Source organism: Urocampus carinirostris, chromosome 1 (genome assembly GCF_059441175.1).
Source record: "Urocampus carinirostris isolate Australia breed hairy pipefish chromosome 1, RoL_Ucar_1.0, whole genome shotgun sequence".
In the NCBI taxonomy this organism is placed as follows: Eukaryota; Metazoa; Chordata; class Actinopteri; order Syngnathiformes; family Syngnathidae; genus Urocampus; species Urocampus carinirostris.
The window spans coordinates 42,804,635-42,818,949 of NC_142349.1; the positions used below are offsets into that span (position 1 = coordinate 42,804,635).

The 14,315-nt window shown below is 40.0% G+C and overlaps 2 protein-coding genes across 2 annotated transcripts in view; one reads left to right on the forward strand and one right to left on the reverse strand.

Annotated features, from left to right (window-relative positions):
* Positions 1 to 6,804: 6,804 nt before the first annotated feature.
* Positions 6,805 to 8,724, reverse strand: hoatz (HOATZ cilia and flagella associated protein). The gene has a single exon (XM_088355343.1). The coding sequence runs from the start codon at positions 8,666 to 8,668 to the stop codon at positions 8,213 to 8,215; it is 456 nt and encodes a 151-aa protein (XP_088211469.1). The 5' UTR covers positions 8,669 to 8,724; the 3' UTR covers positions 6,805 to 8,212.
* Positions 8,725 to 8,807: 83 nt separating this feature from the next.
* Positions 8,808 to 14,315, forward strand: part of LOC148374739 (myosin-14-like) — a 33,244-nt gene continuing 27,736 nt past the window's right edge. Inside the window, exons 1-3 of the mRNA XM_088340329.1 lie at positions 8,808 to 8,863; positions 11,914 to 12,163; positions 12,296 to 12,466. Of these exons, the coding sequence (XP_088196455.1) occupies positions 11,996 to 12,163; positions 12,296 to 12,466 (339 nt within the window). The 5' untranslated portion in view covers positions 8,808 to 8,863; positions 11,914 to 11,995. The remainder of the gene's footprint in view (positions 8,864 to 11,913; positions 12,164 to 12,295; positions 12,467 to 14,315) is intronic.

Sequence of the window (14,315 nt, forward strand, 5' to 3'; positions counted from 1 at the left end):
CCCTAGTGTCTCCCTACAGCTTTTTCAAAAATGTTTGAAAATGGAAAAAGATGGGTGAGGGAAATATTGATTTATAATATATATGTGTATGTAATGTTTTTCTGTATAAGGATAAATATGACACGAACATCTTTAACATTTTCCAAAGCTTCAAATATAATTTGAGAAAATATTAATTTAACGTTTGAACCCCCCTTTTCCATGAATGCATTATTGAAAATAAAACAATAAAACAGAAAATATTAAACAAATAATATCAGTCATCTTACAATGATAACAATACTACCAGTTATAATAATAAGAATACCAATAATATTCATATGTAGTCACTGAACTGTATATTTAAATGTGTGGAATATTCATGGAATATTGTTAAAATTAATCAATAAAAATCAAAGAAATAAGCACTGTCAATTTCAATGTGAAAAATTTCATGATATTAATCATTCTACCATTACAACAAAACCGAGAGTAATCATAATTACTTATTATAAGCATAATTGCATTTAAAAACAAGAACTTAATGTTTTATAGATTGCAGAAGGTTTTGAACGAACCTTATACCTTAGTACTCACCAACTAATGTTTTTCCTAAATCTTGATGTCATGAAAAGTACGGAATCAGTGTCTAGTAAATCACATTATTAACTTAAGTTAGTTAATCATTTATTCAAATATGGAAGAAATGTCAAATAACACAGGTTGAAAATAAGCCAGTTTAATGTACTGTCGGTTATAAATTTGCCTTGCTGTCTCTTAGGGAGTAGAGATAGAGAGGAGAGGATCCCCAGTCCCCTCGCTCCCTCCACTTTAGTCGCCTCTTACGACACACAGCGGACCACGGTGGGAAAATTCTCACGCCTCCCAGAGGGAGAGGGCCCCTCTCCACAGGACCACTCTCGAGGGATATGACCATGGTAGATATGTTATACATTTTTCCACAAGAGGGAGGTATGTCGCCTGTGCATGGTACAGTATGGCCTTGTAATGGAAAAGGCAAATCAGAAAAGTATTTGTGGCATGGCGAGGCAAGCTGGAACCATGTTGTGAAAAAGAGGCAAAATCTGGCCTTATTTAAGAATGAAAGTCATTGTTTGACGCGTTGGAGCTCATTTTACTCTTGTGCTTCTCCCAGCATTGTCTTGCAGGAAACATAAAACGATGTAGCGGGCACATTTAGCCCCCGGGCCATGAGTTTAGTTTTGTTATAGAAGGCCAAACAGGACTGGCTATCTTGATACCCTAACTATCTGTTGTCAGCCTGTAGTGGATAACACATCTTTATATACATATTCTATTCTATTCTATTCTATTCTATTTCATCTCCTGGAGTAAATCTTAAAAATCTGATATCGCACATTACGTCAGTCTTTTCTGTGTGGGCGTCATTCAGTTTACTTATCATCTCCATAGCAAACTTTGAGTGGACTCAACTTTTCCGGTTTTTACTTTTTTTCTTCTGTTTCCTGCGGGGTTTAGCGCCGTCCCAGTGCGCCTGTCGAGGTGATGCAAGCCCTGGCAAGCGATCCTCGTCTCCAATAAAAAAGTGCAATAATGGAAGCGTGAACAGAGCCTCTGACACCAGTTTCACCGGCCCATGCCAATTTGGGTCGGCGCATCTATTATTAAAATCTCCAGTGACCATGAACACTTGAAAAAATACGCCCCAACATGAGGTTAAAATTTGAATCCACATCAAATTTGATTTTACTAATGCAGAGAAAGGTGGAGTGATCCAAGAGTGAAGTCTTTTTTGGGAGAAAATTATATCACACTCCTGCAACGTTAATCAATTATATGAAGATTTCTAGCATGAGCAGATGCACAAAAACGTCTCAAAAACCCTTGTCTTCTATTAAAAAGCTGGGAAATGTCCTTTCCTATTTCCCCAGGAGAGGAGGGAAATGGCCCATACAGAAGTCTCCCTAACAGTAGCGAGATGGTCCGGCACTGGCAAACAAAACAAAAAAAATAAAACGAAATGAAATGATCTGCATTTTTATAGCGCTTTTCAAGTCAATGACTTCCCAAAGCGCTTTACAATGTGCTTCACATTTCCCAATAGCGGCCGTGATCTGTGCAGCCATGAAAGGCGCTAACCTGCTTATTGGGGGTTCAGTGTCTTACCCAAGGACACTTCGGCATGTAACACGGACAAGCCAGGATTCGAACTGGGATCCCTTAATCCTAAAACGATCGCTCTACCTCCTGAGCTACTGCCGCCCCTATGCCCACACCTGACAGAAAAAAAACTAATATCTTTTTCAAGTGACTATTTTTTTTATTTAGTTAGGACCTCCAGAGTAAAGTAGGTTGGTCTGCAAATACACAAATACGCTTATTAGATACGTTGACCCCAACCGAAGACAAAGCACAAGGGATAATACAAACTACAGACACTCAAAGGAACTAAACCACACTATTGTTAATCTCTTTTTTTTGCCCAGGTTTTTGAGGGTAACTCTAGCAGCAAGATGGTAGACAATCATGTTAGCTCCCTACTATTACAATTAACTAATACTTGTCACAAGCCAGAAACGGAGACAGGACCCAATAGCGTTCGTTTTTACTCAGTTTTATTGAGACAGAGAGCAGTGCTTGCTTCCATGATCCGATGATCGTCGGACACGGGTAGCTGATGGCAGGAACGCGGAAGTGGCACTTCCTTGTCGAGCGAGGACAGTCGTAGGCAGCGGGAAAACTGGTCGATAGCCGGGACGGAGGAGCAAGGGCGGTAACGAGTCCAGAAAAGAAGTCGGCAACAGGTATCAGGCAAGAAACAGGGCAAAACAGGTTGATGGCCAGGACGGAAGAGCAGGGCAGAAACGGGTCCAGAAACAGGTCGGTAACAGGTATCACGCAGGAGAAAACAGGGCAGGAGAATGTCGGAAGGTACAGAGCTTACCTAGCTGAAAGCGTAGGTTCGCAGGACGGTCAAACAGCTTCCTCTTGGAAGCCGGGGGTTTAAAAGGAGTCAGGGAACCAATCAGCGACCAGGGTTGCTGGCACCAACCGGGCAGTCGCAGGTGCCCCGAATCAGCAATCATGACAATATGGTAAGAGAAACATATAGAGTGGTCTTGGAGTGCACTCTTGTTATTAAATTGTTCATTGTTTGTTGCTAGAAAGGAAAAAAAAGAAGCACAGAACTCAGACACATACTTTTGAAAGCTCATTGCAAATCTCCTTTGGTTGTTGCTGTGGACAAGAGTGGTCCATAAGAAACGTATTCTGGTTATTCAAGGGTAGTATCTGCAACTTGACATTTTGCTAATCTTTGTCGCCATCTCCCGGCTTAAGCCATGATCACACATTCATCTTTTGTCATCTTTTTGGGGTTCAGGTTGGCATTTCGACTGTATTTAAAACAGGCCTTTTCTTACTTTTGCAAATATCAGGCGACACTTAAACACAGAAAATCCTTGGGAGGAGCACGAAATCACTCTCCACTCCATGCCACCAGCAGACAGGGAAAACATACAGAGTAATCAACAAAGCCCAGACGATCATTAGATGCTCTCTACCCAATCTAGAGGACATTAGTGGCTTACGATACTGCACCATAGCCATCAACATTACAAACGACTCTTCTTCTCTTGGCTGTTGGCGCCAAAACCTGAGCACAGGTGTTCCCAACACATGTGATTGTGACATTTATGCTATTTTCCATTGTGCCTATGTGCTTTAATCTTTCATTCATTCATCAGAACTGTTCAGCGCAGAACAAATTAGCTTGAAGTAATGGAGCTGGGGTAGTGCTGGAGAGTGATGTCATGCCCGGCAGATGAGTGGTTATCCCATCTGCCGCACAATTCTGAGTTCATGGGATCAAATCCAGCTACCAGAACTCATGTGTGGAGCTTGCATGTTATCCCCATGCTTGTGTGGGTTTCATCTCACATTCCAAAAACATGCATGTCAGGCTGATGCAGATATGAAATGTCCCTAGGTGTAAATGAGCGAGTGAGATGTCTGTCCCTGTATGCCCTGCAACTGGCTGGCAACCAGTTCAGGGTGTCCCCTGCCCACTGCCCGAAGATAGCTGGGATGGGCTCCCGCACTCCCGCGACCCAACTGAGGATAAGCGGTGCAGACAATGGATGGATGGATAGTCTTTATTACATGTTTATCCCGGAGTGCCAAGTCTAATCTTGTTGCATACAATGTTTCTCATGAATGATATGAAAGACAATGAAATAATTCAATTCAATACATGCAGATTTCCTCGCTCACCATATACCCTACCAAATGCCCGGAGCCACCTTCCACGTGGTTATTCCAACTCAGTTTCTGCAAAACTCTTGAAACTCTGGCTAACACAACAATACGGAGGATGTAACAGTGAGCAACAAGATGGCATCTCTCGAGGGAATTTAGAATGATTTGAAACCTAGCCAGTCCTGCACTTTTTGTCTGATTGATTGTTCTTCTTTTGCAGTGGTTTCCTTTAAAACAAATTGGACAAATTATAAAAAAAAGAGATGTGTTTTAAAAAGCAAATTCCCTTTTTAAGTACCGGTACAGTGAAGTACTGGATTTGTAATCGGTTACTTCTCACCACTCATTTGAAGGTGCAACACACACTCGCAAACAGGCCATCGTACTTCATGTCACATGAGCATGCTAGATGAATTCGGGTCATATTTGGACATTTTCCACGCCGTGAGCCACAGCTTATCCACAGAATCAGGCCGGACTCGGAAAAAGGCTCAACTGCTGTGTTTCGGGGAGCTTACTTCTCGCCAACTTTGGGTGAGGGATAAAACTCAGAGCTGCAAATGTGAACGCGGTCGAAAAAGGCCTATGAGCTTAAGTTAACACTCAAGTCTCTCGCCTCTTATCCTATTATGGCAACAAGTTAAAAGTCATGGAAGCTTTGCCACAGACCAAAGTTCAATAAATGGACAATACTCCAGGGGTAGTGTGTTATTGACCATCTTGTCATGCAAAATAAATTACATTACAATTACACGAGCAAAAATATACACATATACACTACGTTTCCTGTAAATCAAGTATGGTAATTCAAGAACTGTTTGGGCCATGGGTTATTTTTTAAGATTTTTTAAAGATGTCCTTATTCCTATGTAAAGGTTTATTTAAACAAATAGAAAAAATTTATACATGATTGCATTCAAAATTTAACACTGCTCGCTGCCATTGTTAAAGGTTACTTATCCACTGTAAAAAATCTTGTCTGATTCACTTTTAAATATTTTAACATGATTTGGTCTTTCCTGTCTGTTATGCAGATCATTTCACATGCCTGTTTTGTTTGTACATCTATTAGGTGTTTCATGGGTTTTAAAGTGGAATAATGCAATAACATTAGGTATTGCAGTAAAGTGTTATCAATTAGTGTCCCACGAGACTTTGTTTAGTGTGCTGCAGAAAATTGTATATTTATGTCCTGTTTAATTTCAGGTTCCAGTTTAGTTTCTGTCTGTTTTTGTCCTGTTTATTATTTTCTCCAGTTTTCATTCCCGTCTAGTTTCTCCTGTTAATTTTCGATATCCTGATCCGTTATCTATCCTGTCTGTCACTTCCTGTCCGGTATCGACCCCATCTGTCCGATATCAACTCGGGCAATTGGAGTCGGTCTCTGGCTTCCGGTCTTTCCACGCCAGACCGGCTGCCTAACGTGCATGACTCCTTATTTCCCGTAAAATAAAGGCTTGTGTGAGAACGTCACGCAATTGGGTCCTGTATCTGTTGTATTACAGGCAGGGGACACCCTTAACTGTTTGCCAGCCAGTCGCAGGGCACTCAGAGACAGACAACTCGCTCGCTCATTCACACCTAGGGACAATTTAGACCGGCCAATTAACCTGACATGCATGTTTTTGGGACGTGGGAGGAAACCGAAGTGCCCGGAGGAAACCCACGCAAGCACGGGAGAACAGGCAAACTCCGCACAGGAAAGCTGGTTGCTGGATTTGCTCCCATGACCTCTGAACTGTGCAGCAGATGTGCCAACATCTCACCTGACGTGCTGCCTAGAAAGGGATTATTGTCTATAAAAATACTGTATATTATTTGTTTTTGATGAGGTTGTTAAAAAAGGAACATAATAACTGGAATACAGTAAAGCTCTTGGAGATAATTTTGCAAATTTGAATTATTTTCTTATTTTACTAGGAAAAAAAAGAAAGAAGTTAGGAAAGAAGTCAAAAATGTTTGATTTACTAGAAAATACATGTTGCTCATTTTAAGTATCATTTTGTTGTGTTCTAAAAAAAACAGATATTAAAAATACATTTAACTAAAATTGGTTAAACATAGAGTAAAATACAAAATGATTAACCAAAATGAATAACCTATACAACCTCCTGAACCCAACTGTCAATTTAGGCAACATGATCATTTAAGCTTACAAGAAGGGTGCATCGTTTGAGGTGTCTTACAATTTTGAAAATTAAAAATTTGTTGAAAGGTGTAACCAATTTTCAACTGAGTTTAAAGAACTCTTATTCTTTATCTCCCGCTGCACTTTTTTGCTTTTATCTTAAGCTGTTGGGGGCGGAACACCTTAGAATGCATTTTTAGAAGGTGACGTCATGCTCGTCTTTTATATTTTTTTATTTTCTATTTCTGAGTATAGCATGAAAATTGGGTAGTGTATGAAGAGGCCTTCATCAAATACAGTCTAAACGCCAATCCAAACTCCCAGAAACATGGGGAAAAAATGAGTTTGTGAGTTTGAGTACCAAGAATGAATTATTACAAAAATTCAAACTAGGGTTTATTTATTTTTTTGAATGAAAAAAATGTCTCGGCTAAAAAAGTTGAAGACCACTCCTGTAGTGAAATTTTACAAAATATTTTACTGTAATTCATTCAGAGCATGATACATTCAGTAAATGCAGGTGTTTGGAAATATCGAGTAAATCCAAGTCATATAGTGCGTTCAGGGCCTTCAAGAGTTCGGGTAGACTACTGAAGTGTTATGAATTTATGGTGCCTGTATTCCAAAAAAGCAGTGCTGAGGGTGCCGTCAGGTCTTCACAATACTCTTATTTTGCAAATCTTTGCAAAATGGTGTTTTCTGGATTCGCACGTTCAGCCCTTCATTTGGTGTACAGACATGAGGAAGGTGGTATCAAGGCCTACAAGTACTACTGTATTCAAAGAGTGATCATTATGGTATGTTACGCCTGGGCCTCACAAAATATTACAGCAGAATAGCTTCTTTGTTACGTTCGATTCCTCAACAGTGTGTCCAGGGCATCCAACTAGCATGTTACAGTGGTACCTCTTCATACAAAAACCTCTTAACACAAAAAAATGGTATAAAAGATTTGGGTTGGCTAAAAATCTTGCTCGCTATACAAAAGAAAAGCCAGTTCACGAGCAAACCCAGAGGCTACCACTAGAGACCGCTCGGGACTGCTTACCGCTAGCATCAGCATGACCATTTTGCACATGCAAACTACTACAGGGAAAAAAGTGCTGTAAAAATATTCTGTGGATATGTTCATTAAAAGTAACACTAACACTCAATTTAGGTGTACGGTAAGTTGTTATGTATCATCGACAGTCTCTCGACCTCATACCTCTGCCAATTGCTCCCCTTATAAATGATTGCAAATCCCCAGTATTAAGCGATAATAAACCTTGCAAACACAAGGCAGCACCAACTCACAGCAAGACAGACTATGTAGAGTACTGTGACAATATTAGAAATCTATGATGATGTCATCTGCTACCAGTGACCGAGACGATTCGGATTAAGCTGTTAGGGGGAAAACAGGATTGGTCTTTCTTGAAATACATTTCGTATATAAAATTGTATGCTGCATATAGAATGTGAAATTAAAAAAATGTATAAAATACAGAGAAAATGTATAAATTAGCAGATATGAAAACTCTGTGACTCCTTGCAATCCGCCCCCCTCCTCTTCTACACCACACACACTTCTGTTACGGGACTCATTAAACTTGCATTTTATTTTGTAAATTATCTCACCACTGTATGTTCTATGTTTCATTACTATTTTAATTTGTTTGCAGTGATCAGGGAGATGTTTTATATAGCTATTTATGGTTCATGTGCATGCTTTTGGTTGGACGGGACTGTCTGGACCAATTAGTAAATCATTGTTTCATATCAGGAAATTTCACTCGTTACACGAGCAATTCGAGCTACGAGCAGTGTGTACGATCCTGGAAGAACATAAAAACTCGTATGAATAGGTAACACTGTATACAGTAATTATTCCAGCTGCCTGACCATCTCCTGTTCCACGTTCAACTCCTTTGTTTTGTCTTTGGGCGTCTTGTCTCGGGGCGTTTTGGGTTTAAACGCCAAAGACAATAGCTCCTTCTGGATTCTCTGCTCCCTGTGGCGCCGGAGCAGGGCCAGGGTCTCGTTCCTCTGGGACGCCATGGCCATGTAGCGCTTACGCTCTTCTTCCCGTTGGATTTGCATTGCAACGTTGAGGTTGGGCGACTCCGGGCGGCACAGGCCCGAGTGGCCGTTTCGCTCCGGACGGGAAACGGGCAACCTCTGCGGGATGTCCGCCGACACCAAACGAGACTCGAGCGGCGTCGGCATGCACAGGGAGCTCCACAGAAGCCGGGCTTGAGTCACGTCCTCGGCTGAGGAGCCGCTGAAGACGGTCAGGAGCTTCTCTGAATTGTCCTCGGTGCCCTGCGTAGGGACCGTCATCACGATCTCAATTTTAGGACAAATTCGCTGGAGGAGGCTTCGTTTGGAATGGTTGTCATAGCAACGGCCACAAACCCGGAAGAAAATACGTCCACCCTTTTGACGTCGCAGAGTAGTTTCAAATAATGGAGGGTGTTCAAAAGCACCAAAACAACCTGCTCACGAGGCAATTTTGTATTTGAAACTCAAGAACAGGTACAGACGTGTGTGAAATTAACGAAGGTAACCGTGAACCCAAAACAAAGGGAAAAATATACGTAATTATCTTAATAATAACTTCCGGGTTATCAAAGTTGATTATGTTTTGTAGTTGTTCATGAAGTCAATTTATTGACCCTCACCTTTTTTCGCCTTTCTATTTAAAGTTGACATTGAATGTTGTTATTTGATCCTTTAGCTCTCGTGGCATACAGGTACATATTATGTATGTTACCATTATCATGTTGTTGTTTTTATTTTCAATAATAGAGAAACCATTGAAAAGTAAACTTGTTAGCTTAAATTTCTCGTGAAAACATGTAGCTGTTCAAAATGGCATTGTGCTGTGATTTATATGTTATTGCATTTGGGAGCCAAACGCATACTAAAACCTGCTTTGTACATTATTTGGACATATAAACATAAATAAATGAAATATATATATATGTGTATAGGTAGGTCTGATGCCTCTGAACATTTTGAGTGGTTGTGAGTTAAGTCAAATAATATTTATTTGTAGGCATATAATCACAATCACAGCATGTCTCAAAGTACTGGACAGGCCACAATTACACCGTCCCCCCTGGTCTAAAACCAACATGTGGGCAAGGAAAAACTCAAAACCTCAACATGAGGAAAACTTGAGAGGTGGCCTCGGAAGTCAAAAGAAAAAAAAGTATTAATATATACGTCCTAGTATTGTACACTGACGTGCATTGTGTAACCAAAACAAAATAAACGCATGCCACGAGGGTTAAAGGGGCACTGTAATAATTGACCACAAGATGTTGTTGTATTGTGAATTACAAGAAAGAATACCAAGTACAGAAACTCAGTGACCAAACCGCAACCTTTTTCTTCTCATTCTTTTGCCCAGCCTTTCAATTTTTATTTTTGTTTTTTAAAATAATTTATATTAAAGTGAATAGGACAATATGAACACATACTAACAACCTCAACTGAGTTTTAAGTGAGTTAGCACAAGCATGTTCTTCCTTTCTTGTATGCAAAATGGAATTTTGCCAAATTTGGAGTAGGTGGCCTCAGATGTCACATCAGAGTTTGGAGAGGAGGAGGAGTAAGTTCCCGATTATCTTCTTGAACCTCCTCATCCTCTGCATCATTGGCATCTACCTGCCGTGAGCACTCTATCTTGTGGGGAATCGAGACTTCATCCTTCGTGCAAGAGCGGAACTGACCTGAGTGCAGTGAGTGGCATTTTAGCTTGATAGTTTTCAACCTTCATTTTGCAATTAACTGAATTCAGTTTTTTTAAGATATAAAGTTCCTTTTAAAATAAAAATGTAGACTTTGAAGTTTATTTTTGACGATTTTAAAGGACATGATCTATTTTTGTGTTTTGGCCTGGAAAAGTTATTGATTTTTATGAGAACAAAGTTTTTTTCTGTGAAGAATGCCATACAAATGCCAGTGCCAGCCCACTCTGGTGCCCATAATTAAAGTGTCACTGTTTTGGCATAAACGGCATGCATGGCTGGACACGGAGGCTGACACACCTTATAAGGTAACGCAGTGGCTCCAAGGTGCCCATCTGACCTAGGTGAGTTAGCAGGAGGCGAAAAGGCTGGCCAAACATGGGCATCCCCCCGTGGCACATCTGCGTTATCCTGGCTGTGATTTTTCTAGCTTTTTGGCGATTCTGCAACGGGAGGGCCAAGCGTAGAGTGCCTCATTGTGGCCACGGAGGAAGGCAGTAAGTAGTGTCAAATGGAAATGAACAATTCTTTTTTGTAGTCAAAGGGATCCGATAAAGGTTTTGGTGGTTTACAATGAAATCTTTCTGACTTTGTTGCTTTGATAAACCACTACTCCGCAATATAAAACATCTGAACAATAATATCAATGATTTTTTTTCTCTTAGTTAAAGAATGACTTTTCCAATGGTAAACATTTTTTTTGTGGGAACAAAATTATCTTGTCTACATAGGGTCAGATTACATTTTTGGCTTTGAATTTCCCAGACACAAAACAGATGGCCTACAGCACAAGAAAAAAATAAAATGATTTAAAAAATATATATTAGCTATTATTTGGCTTGAAAAATTTGACAATTTTTCTTGTCAAGAAAACCACACCTCAGAAGAACATTTAAACGTAGAAAAATAGATCCCAGAAAATCAATCCCAGAAAACAACAAAAACAAAAAGTTTATGTCTCGAACAGGGGTCTCCAACCTTTTTCAACCTGAGAGCTACTTTTTGTCATTAATTAGTGCTAAGGGCATCTGTTTGATATGGATTTCTAAAATAACAATTTATTATATTACTATAATGTTATTACCAGGGTAATTATTGGAAATAAGGTTAAATAGATTTAATCAACAACTAAAAAATCACAGTTTTCCAGCACTGGTGACCTGTTTTCAGACCAAGACCGCGGGCACCCTCAGTTGTTTCACAGGGGCGACCTGGTGCCTGCGGGCGCCACATAACCGACCCCAAGTTAGACATATATAATATTATTTTTGAAATATAAAATGTTGAAAATATGTAACCAAATTTATACATAAGATGAGAAAATGTAATGATATATATATATATATATATATATATATATATATATATACACACACATACTGTATATATAATTTATTATTCAAAAAATATTTTATGGATGTATTTTTTGCTATTTGATTTCTCTTCAAATGTTTTTTTTCCTGGAAAATATATATAATTTGATTTTTTTTGCAGGAGTACTGGTCCCTTCCCTCTTCTTTTTGTATTAATAACCAAAACAGTATGATCCTGAAAAGATAAAAATCCTCAAAAACAACAATTTTAAATTTCAGGCATTTGGTTGGAGTTTTGGACGCCTCCTTGGAGATAGAGATATTCTCCACCAACAGAGAGCATTGCGGTGGGGTGGAAAAGGACTTACTTGAAATACATGATCTCTTAGATTTGATCACTTTATTATCCTGAGGAGCTGATCAAAGGGGCTGGGTACAGTTTAAGTCTGTGTCCCCTTTGTGTTCCCGAGACCCAACCCCGGTCACATTGTTAAGTTTCATCTATTGTGTTCCCCAGGCCAGCAGTCAACCAAACTTCCATCCAAACCTTACATTTCAATTTAGCCTCTGCTATCCATTTTGACGGGCACATCCTAAGCATGGCGGACCCAGCAGCATCAGATGACAGCAAGTTCCTGTTCCTGCAAAATGACTTCCGCAACAGCGGCGTGGCTCAGGCTGACTGGGCGGCCAAGAAGATGGTGTGGGTGCCTTCTGAGAAGGAAGGCTTTGAAGCTGCCAGCGTTAAGGAGGAGAAGGGTGATGAGGTCAGACTACAGTTTTCCATTGTTTTATTACAGATTTGCGCTCTTCACTTTATTTTCTGTAAAAATTATTGCACCTTTGCTGTTATGTTTGGTGACAGTCTGCTGATAGTTCTTTGTACTCTTTGGTTGCAGGTTCTAGTGGAGTTGTCTAACGGGCGCAAGGCAACAGTGAACAAGGAGGACATCCAGAAGATGAACCCGCCCAAGTTCAGCAAGGTGGAGGACATGGCCGCCCTCACCTTCCTCAATGAGGCCTCTGTCTTGCAAAACCTGCGAGAGAGATATTTCTCCAGCCTCATCTATGTGAGCAACAAAGAAAAATGCAAATTGCAAATCTATGACAGGCATCGCGTCCATTTTCGTATTGGCTTGGAAGGTGAATGTGGGTTCCCCTCAATTTACCTCGGGAAAGGAGGCTGTTGAGTCTTAAAGAGACCGTGGACTGAAAAGGGAACATTGCAGCAAGTGTCGGATTTTAAGACCCGGAATAACCTGGATATGCTAAGATTAGCTCTTATCTTATCTTTTCCAATTGGGGTTGTATCTTATAAGATTGATTTTATATTACAATCAAATATCCTGACATCCCTCCATTCATTATCTGCACCGCTTATCATCAGTAGTGTCGCAGGGGTGCTGGAGCCGATCTCAGATAACTTTGGGCAGTGGGCAGGAGACACCCTAAACTGATTACCAGCCAGTCGCAGGGCACACAGAGACATACATTTCCCTTGCTCATTCACAGCTAGGGACAATTTGCAACGGACAATTAACCTGGCACGCATGTTATTGGAATGTATATATATTAGGGTGGAGCTTATGTGACCATTTTTTTTTCATGTATTATTTTATCTTACCCAACAAAAATGTTCCACTTACACCAAAAAATACACAACACAAGTTTCAGTCATGTAAGTTGATATTTACAGGTAGCTCAATCACTGTATAAATTTGAATTAGCGCCCATTAAGCCGGTTACACACACAAAATAATGGTGGCTTAGGTACATAATACAAACAATAAGAAAAACTTTATTAGTCTCTTTACGGCTGTCAGGAAAAGTTTTGCGGTGTTTTTCACAATTTGCTGTAGATGCTTCGTCAGTTTCATCTTTTGTGATATGACCACAGTATTCCTGAATCAGCGCCACACCTCGTTCTGCAAGATCATTGACCACACTGACTGCCTGAACAGTTTCCAAAGCTTGTTTGAAGTCATCACTTGATTCACATTCCTGTGGTTCAACATTAAGATAGCCAACAGGAAGGGCCATGATTTTGAAGAAAGTGCTAGATCTAGAGGACAAAAAGTCTGTTAGACATTTGCTAGTAAGAGTGTCTAAATCTACGGATATCCTCTTTAGAAAATCCTGTTCTGCAGTTTCATCTATGTTGTCCTTATTTTTCATTGCAGCCAACATGAGTTGTTTTGTTGATGCACTGACTTGATTGTCAAACAAAGTGAGTGTAACTGTTTCTGGTGTTAGATACCACAGGTGATTGGAAAATTTCTGAAGGGCAGCTTTAGACATTGCATCATTTATGTTTGAAGTCTTTAAAAGCTGAAAATCAGTGCGAGGGGTACTTGCAACAAGAGGTGCCATGATCCAAACCTTCACGTAGGTTCTTACTGTGAAGACACACACGTTAAGGAGTCTTGTTCTTCCCTTCTCGTCAGACGGAACTGGGATCGAAACATCCATATTTTTAAAGAATAAATCTGATATGTCATGACTTGTTCCTGGTTTATCATCTTCCGAACTACTACGGATACATGATAATTGAACTGACTCATTCGCAATTCTTTGCTCAGCTTCAGATTCTAGGCGTCGTTTCAAGGTCTTTTCTTGTTTTTCTTTAAGTCTTTTTTCTTTCCCTGCTAATTTTTTGTCAACACCTGTCATTGACCCCTTTCTTTCCTTTGCTCTTTGATTCAACAAAACCTCTTTGACTTCTGGAATTGTCATAATGTTTAGCATTAGCGTGAGCAATGTCAAACAAGTCCTCAAGTTCTTCTTCGAACTCACTTTCCTTGGCTTTTTGTGTTGCTGTTTGTCGATCTTTGTTCTTTTTTAGCAAACACCATGCTTGTTAATGTTTTCAAAGTTTAGTCTGACAAAAGTCTTGTCATTAATTTCATGCAGATATAATAT